At 41.8% G+C, this 18,023-nt stretch overlaps 1 protein-coding gene across 6 annotated transcripts in view; it reads left to right on the forward strand.

The window, feature by feature from the left end:
- Positions 1 to 18,023, forward strand: part of ITPR2 (inositol 1,4,5-trisphosphate receptor type 2) — a 282,946-nt gene that overhangs the window by 68,492 nt on the left and 196,431 nt on the right. For 4 of the 6 annotated variants that reach the window (XR_012765862.1, XM_075439325.1, XM_075439357.1 and 1 more), the window contains 7 exons: positions 170 to 214; positions 8,977 to 9,131; positions 10,505 to 10,604; positions 10,753 to 10,913; positions 13,097 to 13,238; positions 14,009 to 14,167; positions 15,146 to 15,318. Coding sequence is in view for 5 of the 6 variants with exons in the window: in XM_075439325.1 (XP_075295440.1) it covers positions 170 to 214; positions 8,977 to 9,131; positions 10,505 to 10,604; positions 10,753 to 10,913; positions 13,097 to 13,238; positions 14,009 to 14,167; positions 15,146 to 15,318 (935 nt within the window). In the remaining variant the exon portion in view is untranslated. The remainder of the gene's footprint in view (positions 1 to 169; positions 215 to 8,976; positions 9,132 to 10,504; positions 10,605 to 10,752; positions 10,914 to 13,096; positions 13,239 to 14,008; positions 14,168 to 15,145; positions 15,319 to 18,023) is intronic. The other 2 variants (XM_075439332.1, XM_075439339.1) reach the window with 2 other exon arrangements.

Genomic DNA, 18,023 nt, shown 5'->3' on the forward strand with positions numbered 1-18,023 from the left:
ACTTAAGTCAGTCAGAAATTGGATCGGTAATTCTACTACTCTCATACTGCTTCTAAATACTGCACATAACAGTGCAGGGTGGATACATGACAGAGAACTGAACCTCTCCCCCAAGTTCTGAAAAGTCTAAAAGCTATCAAGTTGGTATTTGACTTCTTTTCTTTTCCAGCTTAACCCACACTATCCAGAAGGTAATAACGAAGGAAAAGCTTTGGTAAGTGGAATTTATACGTTGCATATAATCTGGGAAGTACTGTATCCTTAATTCAATACAGCCCAACATATGAAAGCCCTTCACAGCTTTCCTTTTACTTCCACGTCACGGGGATTGTGTTCCACATCCTGTGTACGTTCGGGAGCAACTCAGAACTGGCATTACAGAATGTTCTCCCTCATGTAAGGCAGATGATAGGAAACTTATTCAAATTCTGCATCAAATTGCCATTAGTTGAAAGCTGTTCTGCTTAGTGACTGCAGTTATGAAATGTATTAATTCTTCTCAAATCAGAGGTATTACTGCATGGCAAAACCCACCACCCTCTTTAGCAAGAAAACCAGGCACAGGCAGGTCTGGTTACTTATGTGCCAGTACCAATTCAGAGCCTCTGCTAGTGGGGACAAGCCCCCTTGGGGCATGTCTGTCAGTCAAGTGTGGCTCTAAATCTAAGAACGTGCTGTGACTCTTTTTATTGCCTGCATTGAATGCACGCCAGCAGATATTCAGGCACAGGCTTAGTCTGAGTGCTGCCACACTTTGGGCAACTCTAGCATGACATCTTCGCAAGGATCCAAGTTGTCCTTGCTGCAGCGTGGGTGGGTTGGACAAAGGCCTTATGCCCTTTGCCTAAGAGGCACCAGCCTTTGCCTTGTACAATGTCAAGAGCGTGCTAGCTAATTCTGACTAACGAGGCAAGGCCAGACATGTTATAGTTTATAACGTGTGAAGGAAGTGGAGTTAAAACCCTGGGGGAATGTTATTGTTACTGAGACAACAAATAGTCCAAAAAAGAATCATTCCTCCATCAAATTCATGAAATAGCCTTGAAAACACGGAGATCTTCTTTGAAAAAAAATCAGTTTAGTTTCTTTCTGTTTGCCTTCTGGCTTTTGTTCTTTTAGAGGACATGTTTTCAAGTTTTTCTCTGCATGGAGAGGAATTTTTTATTTTTCACTGAATGAAACCCGAGATTCTTACATAATCACATGCCTTTAGGACTGCAATTTTAATAAAAATGGAGACTTTTGTAGGAGTTGGCAACAACGGTTTTCCATCTTCCCTGGTATTTGGTATTAATGGTAATATAGCAATAACAGCTAAGCTGTCCAGAGAAATGAGAATTCTCTCTCGTGATAATATGGAAGTTCCACCAGGTGTTTCTCCTTTCTACTGGAATGACACCTGAAGCCCTTGGAGCTTTCAAATGGAAATCAAGACAAGTTCTAGAATACCTCAGCGACTAGGGTGCTTGCTTGGAAATGCTTGGATTCATGCTCTTGCTCTGTGAACAGTAGAGCTCAGCTCATAGACCTGCATCTGCATTAACATTGTAGTTCACATCATGACGGCACTTCTGAGTCAAATCTCCTGGTTATTCCCTATTTCAGACACTCCAGTTCACTTTGCAGAGCAATCTCAGAGAATGTAAACTTGCGTTCTGGTGGATGAAAATAAAAAGATATGCACACTTCTGGAATGTATGTGTCTGCTGTGCTCTGACCTTTCATGGGTGCCCAGCCCAGAAAACCAGACTACAGCTCATCTGAAGTAAGACATATAAAAACATGTGTAGGGTAGATGTTAGGTCCTCATCACCAAAGATCCAGTCCTATTGTACCACATTGTACTAATTTAGATACAGCATAAGGTTTCCAGTGGTAGCAATTCCAATTCATTTCAATAGTTAAAAATTCGCTGGACTGGGTAATGAAGAAGGCACAAGAGTAATCAGAACATGAACTTTAAAAGTGCCTTCTCTAACAGTTTGGCTTAATCCTGCTGGGTATTGGTTTCAACCAAAAACCCAGACCAGTTAATCAGATTAGACAAATACTTCCAATGAACATTTGATCAAAACTGACGTGTCTGTGGAAATTGTAGTTTATGCAGTCAGCGCTTTCTTGTGAAAATGTTTTTGTGAGAGAACTCTTAACAATGTTTGGTAACACCTCCATGTAAATCCAAGCCTACAGGCACTTGTAGCATGGCAGAAATCCCTTTGGATCCTTCGCTCCTTTATAGTCTTCTTGGAAATAGCATGAGTCAGGGAGGGCTATTTTAAGCCTTCACTCTAGCCTGAGCAACTGAGCAGAAAAGCTTCACATCCCTGTGCAGGAATTTCTTTTATCTTACGGTGATACAGTGTTTTGAATTATCCCTCAAAAGTACAAGAATCTTACAATATTTGGAGTTCTTTAAGGGCCAGCTATGTCAGTCTTGTATCCAGTATGCACATAAACTAGAGCACACACACTTTCTTTGCTCTGTGGTTTTCATCTAGTGTGTCTTCTGCCAGGTGACTGCCGAGCTGATTCACTGCAAAGGCAGCTTATTTTTCACCGTTCGAAGCAATTAATTTTGAAACACTGCCCATGAAGTAAATCTGCTCGAGAGGGGGAGGTGGAATTGGACCTAACCCGGCAAAATTTGAAGTCTGAGTAGCAGGGAAATGGGAGATACATACCTTAATCCTTTCAACTGAAGGAGGAAACTGAGCCTGCAGCCTGTGTTTTTCTTTTCTCTGCTAGTCTGTTGGATAAAAGGGTATCAACTCCTTCTCTGTCATGTGGGTTTTAAAAGCAGCACAGCCATCTGCACATTTTGTGCCAACCCTTAGCTCCTAAATGTGCGATGGGGCTCCTTGTACATGTTCACTGCCTGGTTTACAAGTCCCGATCGCAGTTGCTTAGGCAACTGAATTTTCGGAAGCAGCAATGGGAAGGATTTTCCGTTGTGGCATAGGCACCTAGGTTCTGCCTAAGTGCATCTTTTTTGCCTTGCCTTAAGTGACTTGAAAGTCTGAAAGGGTTTTGGCTCTGGAGAACATAAATATATTACTGGAAATCACTAGGTCTTTTGTTTCTGAGCAGTAAAGCTATGTTTGGACTGTGGTTCATTGCTAGTTTATGGGCTGCTTCTTGAGAATCCAGTCAGATTGTCTTGTGAAACACTACTTTTATTTCTGGTAAAATTTGGCCTTACAATGAGTTGATTAATATTCTTTATAGATATTTTCCTCACATCTAAACTCCAGAAGATTTTTTTTTTTTAAATGGGAAGACGTTTCTGTGATTTAAAGGCCTTATCAAAAAAGGCTTCTTCATCTCTTGACATCTAGGAGGTTGTAGTGTATTGTGCAACAAAACGCAGTGCTCTGTTCTGGCTCCAGTTAAAACCAAATTTGGTGTATTTTATGCTGCAAAGTTAGTCTATTATTTCTAATGACAGAAATGTACAGCATCTAGAAGAACACTGCAAACACTAGGGAAGTATCAAGAACAGCTGGGAACCTGGCATTTGTTCACGCCTTTGTATTAAAGGCTGTCTTTAGGTAGGTACTGTAGCTCCATTGGTCTGCATTTTCATGAGCGTGTGCTAATCCTGACCGTTTCCAAACTTGCTTTTAGCATTGAGATTTTTCTTAGCATTGAGACTGGTATGCATTTACTTTTCCTGTAAAAACATTGGACAGCTCTACCACGGACTTCTAGGTGCAATTTGACATACCTCATTGGACTTCCGTTTATCTATATTTATGAATTCCAGGCAACTCTGCAATTCAAAGTTTTCTTCCTTGCTTTTCAACCCAGGTGATCTTTTTTTCTGATAAACACCGTAAATTAAATTTTTTGTTTTATTTTACCTTCCAGCCAAGTAAGTTTGTTTAATTAAAATTTTATAATATGGGACACAGTTGATGCAGTATAAGCAAGTAGAATAGGCTTGGGGAGTTTTGTTTTTTGAAAGGCTTGATTAGGAATTAACCTGGCAATAAACAGTCTGAAAAACATTTTAAAAAAGAAAGGAAAAATCATCAGCTTTAAAATGGCAGTGTCTCTGGTTATATAAAGCCAGCAGTCAGACCACTGGAGAGGCTGAGTGGAGAAGGGGAGACACACATGCCGGCACATTATTATTATTCTGCTGCTGCACACAGGTCTGAATCAGCTCTGAAAACGCATACATTGTTTCTTACAGGATGTCTCTGGCTCCTAACAACAGAAATGCAACGTGATGTCTCCACTAAAAATGCGATGACTCACAAATGAGTCAACAGTGAAGGTGTTGTAGGAGGCTAACTGCTGTGCTGCCTGCCGGGGCTCCGTAACATGCAGGAGCAAGGCTGGCCATTAATTTACTCGAGTTTCTTTTTATACAGAATTTTTTAAATCATCTGACCTATGGAGTTCTGCTCACATTACCGCTTTCTGAAAATGCTGGTTTTGTAAGAGCTTCCTAAACTGGGTTAACATATTGATGTACCACATTGTGCTGGATTTAACAGGCATTTTCAGAACTCTGGCTGCTATTAAATTTAATTTCTGCTGAAATCCATAGTGCAGCTTAATGTGTTCATTCAGGAGCATGGCATTATCCTTGTCTGTCTCTATGCCACAAGAGGTGTCTTTACCAATTGGAATTGTAGATTTGGTTTCTAAAAGAAAAGGTATTTCAGGTCTGTCATGTTTTTGTATTGCTTTTTGCAGTTGAAAGGAAGGTCTCTCCATAAGCAAAACTCCATGTAAATCTCCTCAATTTTGGGTGTGATACCCAGCTGAGGTGAATAATGGGGATTTGGGATAGGTCACAATTACTAGCAAATGATAAGAGCTGTGAAGGAGGGTTACTTGTTGGGCTACAAGTCTCAAGAAAGACAAATCTGATTGTACCTGATTATTTTGTCTCTGGTTACAATGTGGGATTTGTCTCCAGTTACATTAAATTTGCCCTTCAAGTTGCAAATACTATATTATGTCTGTTGGCATTTTTTGTTAAGCTACTGTTTAAATTGGTATGATGCACTGGAAGTCAATGGTGGTAGCCCAGGGGTTATGGACTTTGCTGTGAGCCTGGATCGGTATTTCCACTCCTCACCAAAAAGGCTGTTTGTTTTCACTAGCAAGGACTCCTTTTTTTGAACTCTCAGCCTTGGCTTTCCTAGAGGAGTCCCTCCTGGAAGGGTGCCGGTGCCGCTGGCTGCGTGGTAGGGGGTTTTCAGTTCCTCCTCCTGGCGAAGGCCATTGTGCGTGCAAGTAGCACACGTTGCTTTTGGGCTGTGGGATGAGGCTGGCACTGCGGGGCTGGCAGCCCTCTGCTCGGGTGGACACGTAGGCTTTGTTAGCCAGAGCAGGCTGGCTCTGCTCTTTGCACCACCTGGTAGCTGGACTGGGTCACTCTTTTGGAAGGTGTAGGTCCAGCTCCTGCCAGGCAGAAGAGGAGCTGAGCCTGCATTTCCTTCATCCTTGTGAGCGATTTAACCAGGGCATGACAGAGTGAGATGATTCTGCCTTCTTCCCCTTGGATATCTGTCTGATTTGACTTGGACAGCCTGTCACTAGTTTGCAGTAGTTTGGGACAATCAGAACAATTTTTTTTTTCTTAATGAGTTTACTATTTGCTAATACTGTTTTACCCACAGTTCTTGCACTTCTCTGTGCTCCTAGCATGTAATTTACTTGCTTTTTTTTTTTTTTATTTTAAGAAGTTTTGGGAGTGCTTTGCTTGGCTGTCACTGACCACATCACCAACATCTCTGCATTGGCTTCCTCTTAATACTGCTGGAAGTTGAATTTTCTTCTCTCTGTGTTTGAGACATTTTACGGTTCTTTTCCTCCCTTTTCTTCACTGGATCCATTTTTGCTTGCTGCATCTGCTCATATGCCAGTTTCTTACCTGAGCAAATGTCATCTTGTTTTCATCTGCTTAGGAATGCAGTGCTTCTCCTGAGCTGGTCATATTGTCTAATTAATTTGAAATAGTCTAATACTTTCACTTCTTTCCATGTCCTTGTATAGACTCATTTGCTGATTCAATAATGGCTAGGTTAAGCACTGATTCTGATGACTGCTTACCAAATCTAATTAATAATAAGAAACTTTCTGTGTGCCAAGTGTGTGTGCGTTCTCTCTCTCTCTCATACAGAGGGATGTGCACATGCACTCAGACATAAATTCAGACACAAATCCATGTATGCTTGTGTGTGATGACTTGCTCTGTCTCTCATGCACTCCTCGTATGTAAGTTGCTTTCAGAGCTGTCAAGTTCGGGGTCACTTCTTGTTACATGTGTTTTTTCATTGGCTGGTGCTTAACACCCATCATCCGGGTTGGAATGTGAGGTGTGTCAGAGATCCTAAAATAACATTATAAGGAGGGCTCTGAGGTTTGTGCTGGAGTCCAGTCTGCAACTACTGTACAGCTGTTGTGTAGGTCTGATTTTACTCAGCTAAGCTTTGCATTGCAGTTAGCAGTGTTGCAGACAGTCTTGCCCTTTGTTGAAGTGGACTTTCTTTCTAGAAAACCAGCTCTTGCTCCTGTGCCAGGTCTGATTTGACAGATGCCGAGCCTGATTGGGGGGCTTTAGGCCTGATGACCCAACTCTGTTGCTCAATAGCATCTGTACAATTGCTGGGGAGACTAGCGAGTGAGTGGAGTCAGCCCTAAATTGCAGGATGAGCCTCTCCACAGAGCTAATGGTTGGTACGAACTACTGAAGCACAGGACACCTGCCTTGGACTTTGCCTTCTGTCATAGAAACCTGCACATGTGCGTATATACTCATGCTTAATGACCTATTTGAGATGATCAGACATCGTGTCATGAGTGAGGAATAAAATGCCTTCATAACACAGAGTAGAATATGGTTTCATATTTTGGTCTGTATTTTTCCCAGAGCCTCAGTGAAAAAAACACATAAAATCATGAAGTATCCTGCCTTTTTGTATACCAGTCTTTTCAGTTTGGAAATTACAGAAAAGTGGATAGTTTCTGGGAAACCGTAACTAGATTTGAATCTAGGTTATGGGAAATAGCAAAAAGTCTGGATGCTGTTCTAAACTATCCTGTGCCATTCACACGTTTACAGACCTCTTGAATTTTAAACTCGTTTTCCATTTTTGTTTGGAAATTTAGGAAGTAGATTTTCATTTGATGCAAGACTCTGACTTGCACCTATTAAACTCTTAAGAAGATTCTCTTACAGCTTGCCTGCCTTTCCAGTATGGGTCTCATCCTGAGTTTGTAAAACAGAACGTGTATGGAAATCACAAAAAAAGTTGGCTATGTTCTCAGTTCTTGCATACAGGTTGTTTTGTGCAAGGTTCTTATGTGCAATTTTGTTTAATATTTTTGGGCGTGGGGTATGGAAGGGTGTGAGGACTGCCAGCTAAGGGTTTACTCATGTGCAGGACACAGGAGATGGTTGCCCTTTGCCTCAGCCAGACTTCCTCTCAATAACTGGTGACACTACTCTAATCACTAGATAAGCCTAAGAAAAATTTCTGAGATGATTTCTTCCTGGTTTTTCCTACTGTCTCTATCCTTCATGGAAGAAGTGGGATGGAAAGCTGGCCTTTTTCAGGCTTGATAATAAAAAAATGGAAGTTTTGGAAGGATTCATAAAGCACCTTGAAATGAGATTATAACTAGCTATTTCTTACATAGTTTCATTCATCCATGATTTTGTTGCTTAATCAATTGGCAATACGAAGAATTAAAGCTTTGCCCTTGATTATCCCTTACCATTTGGCCTTAATCAAGGTACTAATGCAATCTGAGTACAGTCTAGCCTCTTTACATTGCGTTGTACATCTCTTCCCTGGTGGTGTGCTGTAAACTGTTATGATAGTATTTCAGATTTCCAGTGTTTGATTTTTCTCTTTTGGCTTTCTTCATTCCTCTTTTCCTTTTCCCTGCATGATATATTTTGTGTACTTGAAAGGGCCCTGGGCTGCTGGTCTCTTAATTGGTTATTAGTTTTTTGTAATATGTGTAACTCAACACCCCAGAGGAGCAGCTTTTACTTATGCCAGTAATTCTGTTGGTTGCTGCGTGGTTACAGGCACAGACCCAGAATTACTCCTTCAAGCAAAGGTATGTGTTTAGGGAAGGTAGCGATTTCGCATCTGTGAAGACAAAGGTGTGTAGGTAACGGAAGATGAAGATAGCTGCTTAGCGGTGCTGGGTCACAGAACTCCTGAGGACCTTCAGCAGATGGTGGGCGGAAGATCGCCACCTTAGATTTGCACGCCTCCTTTGAGGCACTGACACGGAGTAGATCTGCCACTTGAAAGCTGGGCTCCTCGAAGGGACTGTACTTCTCCAGTTTCAGTGGGCATACAAAGACCTATGTTGCATCCAGCCTCTCCAAGGCATTATCAACCTGTGCTACGATTTCTAATACAACCTAGCTTGGTGCTTCGTGTGTCCCGTCCCCCCGCCTCCAATGACAAGTTGATCTTAGTGGAGCAGATGATCGGTATTCTGGCTCTTGCTGTTTCGAACGTGTGCTGCTGTGATTCTGACCATATAAGAGGAGAAAATGGCAAACTTAAATAAAAAATTAGGCAAATTGCTTACTTTTTTAATCCTCCCACCCCTTTAAAAAAATCCGGTTTTCATTAGTTCTCTTCTTTTAACTTTGGCCCTTTCCAAGCCAGCACTGTGTAGTTACATCTGTTGGGAGTGAAGGGTCTGCAACTTCCGCAGATTTTTTGAAGTTGTAGGTGTCAAGTAATGATGTATACAGTACTGCAGTCTCTCTGTAGCTTGTGACCTGCTGTTATAATGACTGCCTGAGACCCCATGTGCCTGGGGGCGAAATGCATCCTTTGTGCTACCCACTCCAAAGCCAGTTATGGTACATTCTTACTAGAATGTCAAAAAAAAAAAGTACAATTCAGATGTATTAGTTGTCCGCAAGGCAATTGGAGAATTTATAATGGGCCCTGATGCAAGCAAATAACCCTTGTGCCTGGTCAGCAGAGAGACGGCGACCTTCCTGCTTCAAAGAAGAAACGCCAAGCAGGGGAGAAGATTATGTATACTTTGGTCTCTGTGCCACATGGAAATGACATCGCATCTCTCTTTGAACTGGATGCCACCACTCTTCAGAGAGCTGATTGCCTGGTTCCAAGGTAAAAAAAAAAAGGGGAGGGTGAAAAATGGTGCTGCATTAACAGGGTTTCTTCTTAGCATTATGCTGGTGAGTAAAGCAGAAAATATCAAACATGAGCAAGTATTATCCTTCCATTAAAAGTAAAAGGTGTGTTCATGGATAAACAAGGGATGTATAAAACATGATACTGCTGCTGTGACTGGATAGAATAATTATAAGGATAAAAGAAGTGACACCTAAAGAGAGTCTGTGAAGAGAAAATAATGGGCGAAATATTGCACAGAGATACATGAGGACAGAATTGAGCTCTGTGCGCTGCTTGAAAAAACTGTACTGCTAGGAGATCTAACTGAATTGTTCCCAACAAAAGAACGTGTATGGTGAACTGGGCTTCTGTTTACCTGACTGATCATGATGCCACTGAACACATTTGTTATTCAAATGAATTCAGCAAGTGGCTTCTGGGTTTTAATTGTGAATATTGGAAATTTCAACTGTGTTGCTTAGCTGGGATTGGCTAGAGAAGTCACACGGTGTTGGCTGTGCCTGAATGGGCACTCAGACACTTAGGGCTAGTTGTTAGGAGGGTGGGTTTTGAGGCTGGGTACCCGGAAATACTGATGTATGCAGCTTTGAAGTGTAGTTGCTATGCTAAGTTTTGCCAGATAATTTGCTTACTTGAATACTCAGAGCCCATCAGCATGAAAGGGAGAGCGTGAATGAAGACCACAGTGAATATACTTAAAAAGTAGAATTCAGAATAAAAATTATAATTGATTTCTCAACTCTGCTTTTTGATAATACCACAGATTAGCATGTAGAAAGAATCCAGAAGAATCTCATGTCTGCTGTTTGTTCACTTGATTTTCGGTTGAAAACTGGTACTGTAAATGCTTGCTCCATGGAACAAGGGTTTGCAGATCAGAATGGTGAAGCTGTGAAGCCATGGTCAGTTTTACTTTCTGACTTTTGTGCTGTGAGAGGTTGAAAGGGTTCATTACTTTGCAGAAAAAAAAAGAAAGAAAAGAATTGGTTTTATTCATGAAATGTTTTTCTATTCAGATGGGATTTTACAACACTCTCCTTTTTCATTTTTTCTTTAAGGAATACATTTCTCCTAGTATTATATAAATACTGAAGAACAGCATTCTGCATAATCCCAAGATGCTGTTTGTCCTTGTTGCAGCTCTGTTCTGGGTGAGAAGGGAGGAGACAGGGGAAAAGGGTACTGCAGTAACTTGTAGGTCTCCTTCACCTTTTTATTCTGAGTGGCTGGTGTGACTCATGCCCTCAAGTCTCGTGTTATGGTCATGTGTTGCATTGCATCCCACCTTGCCCACTTTAGCTCAGGACTGATCCATCTGACCTGTTGTTTGCTTTGTTCTCCTTTAGGAACTCATACGTCCGACTGAGGCATTTATGCACCAACACTTGGGTCACCAGTACCAGCATTCCAATAGACACTGATGAAGAGCGGCCTGTGATGTTAAAGGTAAACACATACATCTTGGGGCTGAAACCCCAAACTCATTCCTGAAGTTCTCCACCGGTGATCTCACTTCTAACGTATAAAATATGCATAATAATTAGGATAAAGGTAAGAGGATTGCTTACCCATATTAAACCAAAAACTGTTGCAGATTGGGACGTGCCAAACAAAAGAGGACAAGGAAGCTTTTGCCATTGTATCAGTTCCTCTGTCTGAGGTCAGAGACTTGGACTTTGCCAATGACGCAAACAAAGTTCTAGCATCAACTGTTAAAAAGCTGGAGAATGGAACAATAACCCAGAATGAAAGGAGGTTAGTGAGTTTTATTTTTTTCCCTCCTAAATCAGTGTTTGGTTACTCATGAGATCTTGGCATCGTAGTAGTGGGTAAGTTAGTAACATCCATGTGGACACAGAGGCAACTGGGAGAGGACACTTCAATGCTGAGAGCGCTAGCCTGGGGTTAGATTCCATCTCTGTCAGAGCATCCTTGCTGCACCTCGGGCTGGTCTGTGTATCTCCTCTGTAAAATTGGGGTAAACGGCACTTCCCCAGCTCGCTGGCCACATAAATAAATGGGTCGTTCCCTGGGCAAATGCAAAGTGTTTGTCTTCATCTCCTTTGATAAACCACTTCTGAGCTGTAATATGGGGTTCCCTTGCATTTGATTCTCGTGTACAAGAAAGCCATGTATACGTTGGGCAGCATGGCAAGACTCTTGATTCGTGTGGAGTTCACTGTACTGCACATTCATGCTGTGAGAGCAGGAGGCGGAGGTCTCAGAGTAACCGAGAAGCTGCCCCAATAGCCTATTACCTTTCTTGCTTCTACTTTTCCCTGTTCTCTTTTCTTATTTTACGTAATTTTGGTGTTTACTGTTTGTATTCATCCGTGTTTCAGCTGTAACGCTATTAGAATGTGTGTTCTTCGCACCCACCCTTGAATTAAGGGATTTTGTTGTACATTGTAGCCAAATATATCCCACTGCCAGCAATGTAGTTCACTATTTGCTTTCAGCTGTCTGTGATTAAACAGAATATTAGACAGCATCTCTGGTAGCATTAATTTGTAACTTCTATTCCACCATGCATCATATGCAGCTTTTTGCTGAAAATGTTAATTTTTGGTGATGAAACTGAATTTTTGCTGTTGGTTGTTGGTAGCAATTAGACTGATGGTTTAATGTCAGCTGGAGGATTTGTTGTAACAAGCAGATCTGTAATGGTCTGGGTGTTGGTAATCAGCCTTGAAGAGCCGATGGGCCATTTCATGACTGAGTTGAACCAGAGAGGGATACGACATAATCAAGATGTGACATCCCTGTATTAATTAACCTTGCACTGCTGTGTCACTGCAACCCAGTATTGTCAAGTCTTGATGTTGGCAGATTGGTACAACACACATGTAAAACATTTCAGAGTGGTTTTGGGATAGTGCCGGTATTTGTTTGTTCCTCTGATTTCCTTTGGAAAAAAAAAACCCAAAACACCCAACTCTTTTCCCTGTCTTACCACCTTCCTGCTTAAGTAAGTAGAGATCCCAACAATTTATTCCTGGTTGCTCCATCCTACGTGTACCTTTTCTACTGTTTGTGTTGGGGTGGACCTTGCCATTCCCCAGTGGGCTGAGACTTTTAAAGCTAAAGCTCACTCAGAGGGTTGAGCTGAACAGCCCAGCCCTCTTCTGGGTAATGGATGCTTTGTGTCTGGCTCCCAGACATGACTTTAAAAATCTACCGGGCATCTTCCTGCAACTTCTATAGCATGTCTACACGTCTAGTAATAGTAGACTAAATGTTGTCCAAAGTCAGATGATGCTTTCCCAAGGTAGGAGATGTGCTAGGTTTTGTTTGTAAAAGATTGCAAGTTCTTTTAAGGGAGATTCATTGAAACTTGTGGGCATCCATACTTTGTGCATGCCTGGTGAGGTATGTTAGTAACAGGGAGACAATGACCCTTTGCTTTTTGCATTTGCTGAAGGTGGGAGAGAAGGAATTACTACTGCCTCTGTCCTTTTTAGCACTTGCTTCTGCCAAGTCTTCTTTTGTGTAGCAAACAAATAAATACATTTTTTTGATGGTTTCTGGGGTTAGTAGGGAAATAGTCTAGCAGCAGAATGTTTTTATTCCTCTAGTGAGTCCATCATCTTGTTTCACGCACCCGTGTCCATGATAAAGTATAAAAATCCTTGCTAGGCTGCATAGGAGTGTTTTAGATTTTGGATTTCTGAATACTCTGCATCAATCCAGCATCCTGTGTTTTTCTCCCTTTTTCCCTCTGGCTGTTGTTTAATGCCTTGGTAAACATCCCTGTGATGGATTTAAGCCTCTGCTGAACCAAGGTCTGGAAACCTTAAGCACATATCAAACTTAATTTTGCAGTGATTGAAATTCCATTGTGCTAGATAAAGCTTGTTCTAAAAGGAGATTTTTTTTTTTCTTAATCCTAGCAAGTGCTGAATGACTGTGTATAATAACGATTTGTCTGTTCATTCTAGGTTTGTAACCAAGTTAATGGAAGATCTCATTTTCTTTGTTGCTGATGTGCCTAATAACGGGCAGGATGTTTTGGATGTGGTGATTACCAAGCCAAACCGGGAACGACAAAAATTAATGAGGGAGCAAAATATATTGGCTCAGGTATGTCCTACTCTATTAAACAACTTGCTTGTATTGACAAACAGATTTTAGGACAGGGTGATCTGAGAAAATGTTATTTTTAGGTAACTTGGCTTATGCCACGCTGGGCTTGTGTCTGGTTGGATTGGACAGATACAACACTACTTCCTCAAGGCTCACCTTTTGGTCTGTGAATCCGATGGAAGCACGAGGGGCTGTGTCTGGTGGCTGTTAGTTTCATGTGATTTCAATGACTTTTAAGACTACATTTGATAGCAAATTGTTGACAAAATTTGAAACAAGCTTGCAACATGGTCCCAATCCTGCAAGTGATCGCCATATAGGAAAAATTCTCATGCCCTTGTGGATGCCTGACTTCGTATGAGGGCCAACTTGCACGTAAATAAAAATTCACATTCTTTTTAAGTAGCCTACTGAAATTAAAAAAAAAAAAAAAAAGCTAAAAGGATAAAGCTGGACAGCAGCCAGCGTTGTCCTCCTTTTTCATACTTAATTTATCCAATGTTGAGGCACTTAACTAACAAAGTTTGAAACTGCAGACAGCAGGAAAGAGAAAACAATGTCAATCAAGTTGGTGGGAAATGTAAAGCGAAACGCATAAAGCCCCCACTTGTATTTAGTCATATGTTGGTAAGGGCAGTAATTAATTTCTGAGTTTGGTCGATAAGGCCCTTACGCTGATCCTGCCAGAGGACATTTCCATTGACTGCTATACGTTAAGCAAAAGTGTGGGTTTGATTTTTATTCTCTGTGATTTTAATTTTGAACAGGTATTTGGCATCCTCAAAGCTCCTTTTAAGGACAAAGGCGAAGGATCGATGCTGAGACTTGAGGACCTAGGTGACCAGAGATATGCTCCCTACAAATACATGTTAAGGTTGTGTTACAGAGTTCTCAGACATTCCCAACAGGACTATAGGAAGAACCAGGTCAGTGATATTCAAGATAGTTTTCCTCCTAGTTGCTGTAATTACATATCCTGGGTTGGACTTCACTCTCTGAGCTTACAAGTGGGATTCTGTGGTAAAGGTGAAAGGACTGGGTTTGATGTAGGTTAGTAGTAAGAAGTCACTGTCATATATTGCCTCATGCTGAGGAACAGTGGTTTGTGTCTGTAGGCATTTGCATATGAATTGAATAGTCAGCCATGAATATCATAGGTTCATCTTATACTTTCACAGGCTCAAACTGAGATTGGGGTCCACTGCTTCGTTCATGGGTTTTCTGTGATTAAAATTACGCTCTTGGACTCTGGAGTATAAAGTGGGAAGTCTGCAAAACTAACTGTTTCTGTTGCTTAAATATTTGTAGAGGGGTGGCAGTGAATCAGACCAGAGGTTATTCTATCGGGTAACCTGATTTCCCACTTCTGGAGACTCCCTGAGAGGAAGAAGTATTTCAGAATGTGATGTCGAGTGCTTTGCACATTGCAGCGGGGGAAAAACTGCACCAACTTCATAGGACTAAAAGGACTAGAGATAGAAGATTGAACTGCTATGTGTGGCTTGGTTTGCTTTCTGATGCTTTAGAGAAATATTTCTGTCTTGGAGAGAGAGAAAGGGAGGAAGGAAGACTCAGGAAAGAAAGCTTCTTAAACATTGTAACATTGTAAAAATCTTTTGGTTTTTCCTTTCAAAAAAATTGGTTGCCATTTCTTGAATTTTGTATGTGTTTTCATGGATTTGTTCCTTTGGTTTATGGAAGAATAAGAAGAATTAGTCATCCCTAATACTGAATCTGTTTCTTGGGGTACGTCTTTTAGGTGTTCAGATGTTCTTTTGTTCAGGCCAGGTCAGACAGGAAAGTTTTGAGGGTTATTTTGATTGCTAATTGAGGTGGATGCTTCTGGTTCTAAAAGAAATACATCACTGCTTAACAGGTCGTCATGGGAATTTTCATTTTTGCAGGAATATATTGCTAAGAACTTCTGCGTCATGCAGTCCCAGATTGGTTATGATATTCTGGCAGAAGACACCATCACAGCTTTGTTGCACAACAACAGAAAACTGCTAGAGAAACACATCACGGCTAAAGAAATAGAGACGTTTGTTAATTTACTCAGGAGAAATCGAGAGCCAAGGTTTGAAGTGGTCCACCTATCATTGTTTTTCTGTATTGACAGGCTTTTGTGTTTGCATGAGCTGTGAATGTGCCTGCTCTTTGTCGTTTTGTTGTCTCTCTCTTCCAGCTTAATGGCTTTTTTTGACCTGGCAGACAAAAAACCCCACATGTACAGTGTCATGCTAGAAAATATGAGAGCTATCTGTAATTCTTGGGATTTGGTCATATCTGCCTTTCAGAACTAGAGCTTACTGAAAAGAAGGTTTATACTTTACGGGACAATTTTAAAAATTTGGTTTTAGTTCATATTGGGACAAAGAGAAACAAACAGATATTTTGATTTCTCATAACTCTGCAGCTTCTCTGTGAAAAATGCCACTTGTTTTGGTTCGTCTGCTAATAATCTTGGTGCAAATGACACAGATGTCAATTTTTCTAAACTTTTATTAATATCATTTTCGCTGAAGGTTCTGATTCCAGGTCAGACCTGAAAGGGGCCTAGGGTAGGGAAGATCCCAGTGAACATGTGTCCTAGACCAGATCTAGTTCCAAATAAATATTCTGGCCTTGAACTTCACTCAGTTGAAATTTTTTTTACTAGCTTTAGGACAGAATATAAAGGAAATATATTTTCTTTTTGTTTGTTTGTTTTTGTAATGGAAAATCTGTCTATATTTTTCATTGGCTTTTCAGCTATAAAATTACCAAAGTAATACAAATAGAAGAAAGCAATGTACTGAAGGCCAAATAATGTCCTCTGTGACTGTGAATACCACTTCTCTGTTAATGATCAAGGATATTGCTCACTGCCTTGGTGCTTCACTGCTTTGATTATTCTCTATGTGTCTGCAGCTGTTCTGCCTCACCCTAAACTCATTGCCTCTCCCATGCTAAACTGTGTTGGCTTTGGTCAGTACTGAGAGGAAACCACATGAGATCAGCTCCTTCTCAGTGCTGAAGGGTCCTGGTGTTTACTGACAATCTCATGTCACACTGTGGTGGAGGATGTCATAGTATTGTTGCATAACTAAGTTGCGCAATTGCTGTGCATTAGAATATACATTCACCTCTTTCAGGCTGAAGTCCAAGAGCAATAAATGTTTGAAGAATACACCTTGCCAAGATGGTGCAATCTGAACAGTAAAGGCACTTATTTTTGCGGAGAGTCTTGTAGACTTTTGCAGCACCGCTTGTGCGAGTAAGAACGGTGCCAGTATGCTCTAGAACACAAGAGCTATAAAATTTCCCAAGTTTTAGCTCCAGCGAGGTAACACCCCCAGACTTCTGTGTAATTATGTGCTGTTTACTTAATATTATCTTTGTGATGCAACATTGCTGTGCACTGTTAATTACCTGTTGCCACAAAGCTTCATTTCAGTGATGGGTAAAATCATTCCTAAGTGTATCCTAAAAATGCTTTGTGTACTCATCCCTTGCAGTTCCCAACCTTCTGTAGGGAATGCGGTCTCTGCTAACACAGAAATAATTTTCTGATTCCCTCTGGCAGGATGATCACCTATAGACAGAGGTTCAAACTGTTGGATCCTTGAATGGCTGATAGTAGATGGTCAAACGTTTTACCTGGGTATCTAACGAAGTGGAGTATGTGATCTGTGTGTGTGTGCCTGCTCACATCTGCTCCCCCACCAACTCTTGAGCCGCTTGCCCTGTTTTAGCTACGTTTGCTAGAGGAGTGGTGGGCTCAGAGATACTCAGTTCCTATGAATGTGTCCTGGGTTTGGCCAGGACATGGTTAATTTTCACCAGAATCCAGGAAGGGGCACAGCCGGTCGGGCTGACCCCACCTGGCCAAACAGAGCCCGGTATTCCATACCATGTGCCGTCACGCTGGGTTCCGGTGGGGGGGGCGGCGCGGAGGGAACTCACTCGCGGCTCGGGAGGGCTCAGCGGCGGTTCAGTCTGAGAGAGCGGGTCTGTTCTACGGGTTTGTGTTGTGTTTTCCCCTTATCTGTATCGTTGTTGTTCCTGTTTCCCTCTGTTTGCTGTTCTGTTAAACTGCCCTTATCCCGACCCACCAGTTTCTGCCTCTTTCTTTCCATTCTCCTCCGCACGCTGGCGGGGGGAGGGGCGGCCGCGTGGCGCTTTTGTTGCTGGCTGCAGCCAAAACCAGAACATTAATTTGGCACCCAAGCGTGGGGCAGGGATAACGGCAGGGCTGAGCAGTGTGTGTTAAAACAGCTTTCGTAGATTTTGTTATAATTTGTTGTATGCATTTACTGTGTTAGTTAAACATTCGCCGGTAAAAATGTTGCTGACTTTGATCAGATGGCTGTGGCTTTTGAATCCTTATTTGCAGTATGTATTCACTGCCGTGCTGTTCATTATCACTGGGAAAAAGATCAGGATGATAATTTTGCTCTACTGTATGATATCGACTTATGACATGATAACATCACTGTGCATGAAATTAGGCTTGTATTTGCATGCGGCACTGCGATCATTTCCATACCTCGGACCCTATGTCTTAGAATTTGTTAATAATCAAACCCAATCTGTGGGGAAAACCGGAGGGGATACCTTCCCCCACTCTTTCGCCCCCCCTCTCTCCCTCAGGCTGGTCCTAACGGGTTTTGAGAATTTCGAGTACCCGTGGGATGCTCAGGCCACATTGTGCAGAGACCTGCCACGGGGCCGGATAGCTGTGACTGGCTGGGTGTGTGGGACAGCATGGGCAGGTGTCTAGGGCAGTGGGCACCACCGGTG

Source organism: Opisthocomus hoazin, chromosome 1 (assembly GCF_030867145.1).
Source record: "Opisthocomus hoazin isolate bOpiHoa1 chromosome 1, bOpiHoa1.hap1, whole genome shotgun sequence".
NCBI lineage: Eukaryota > Metazoa > Chordata > Aves > Opisthocomiformes > Opisthocomidae > Opisthocomus > Opisthocomus hoazin.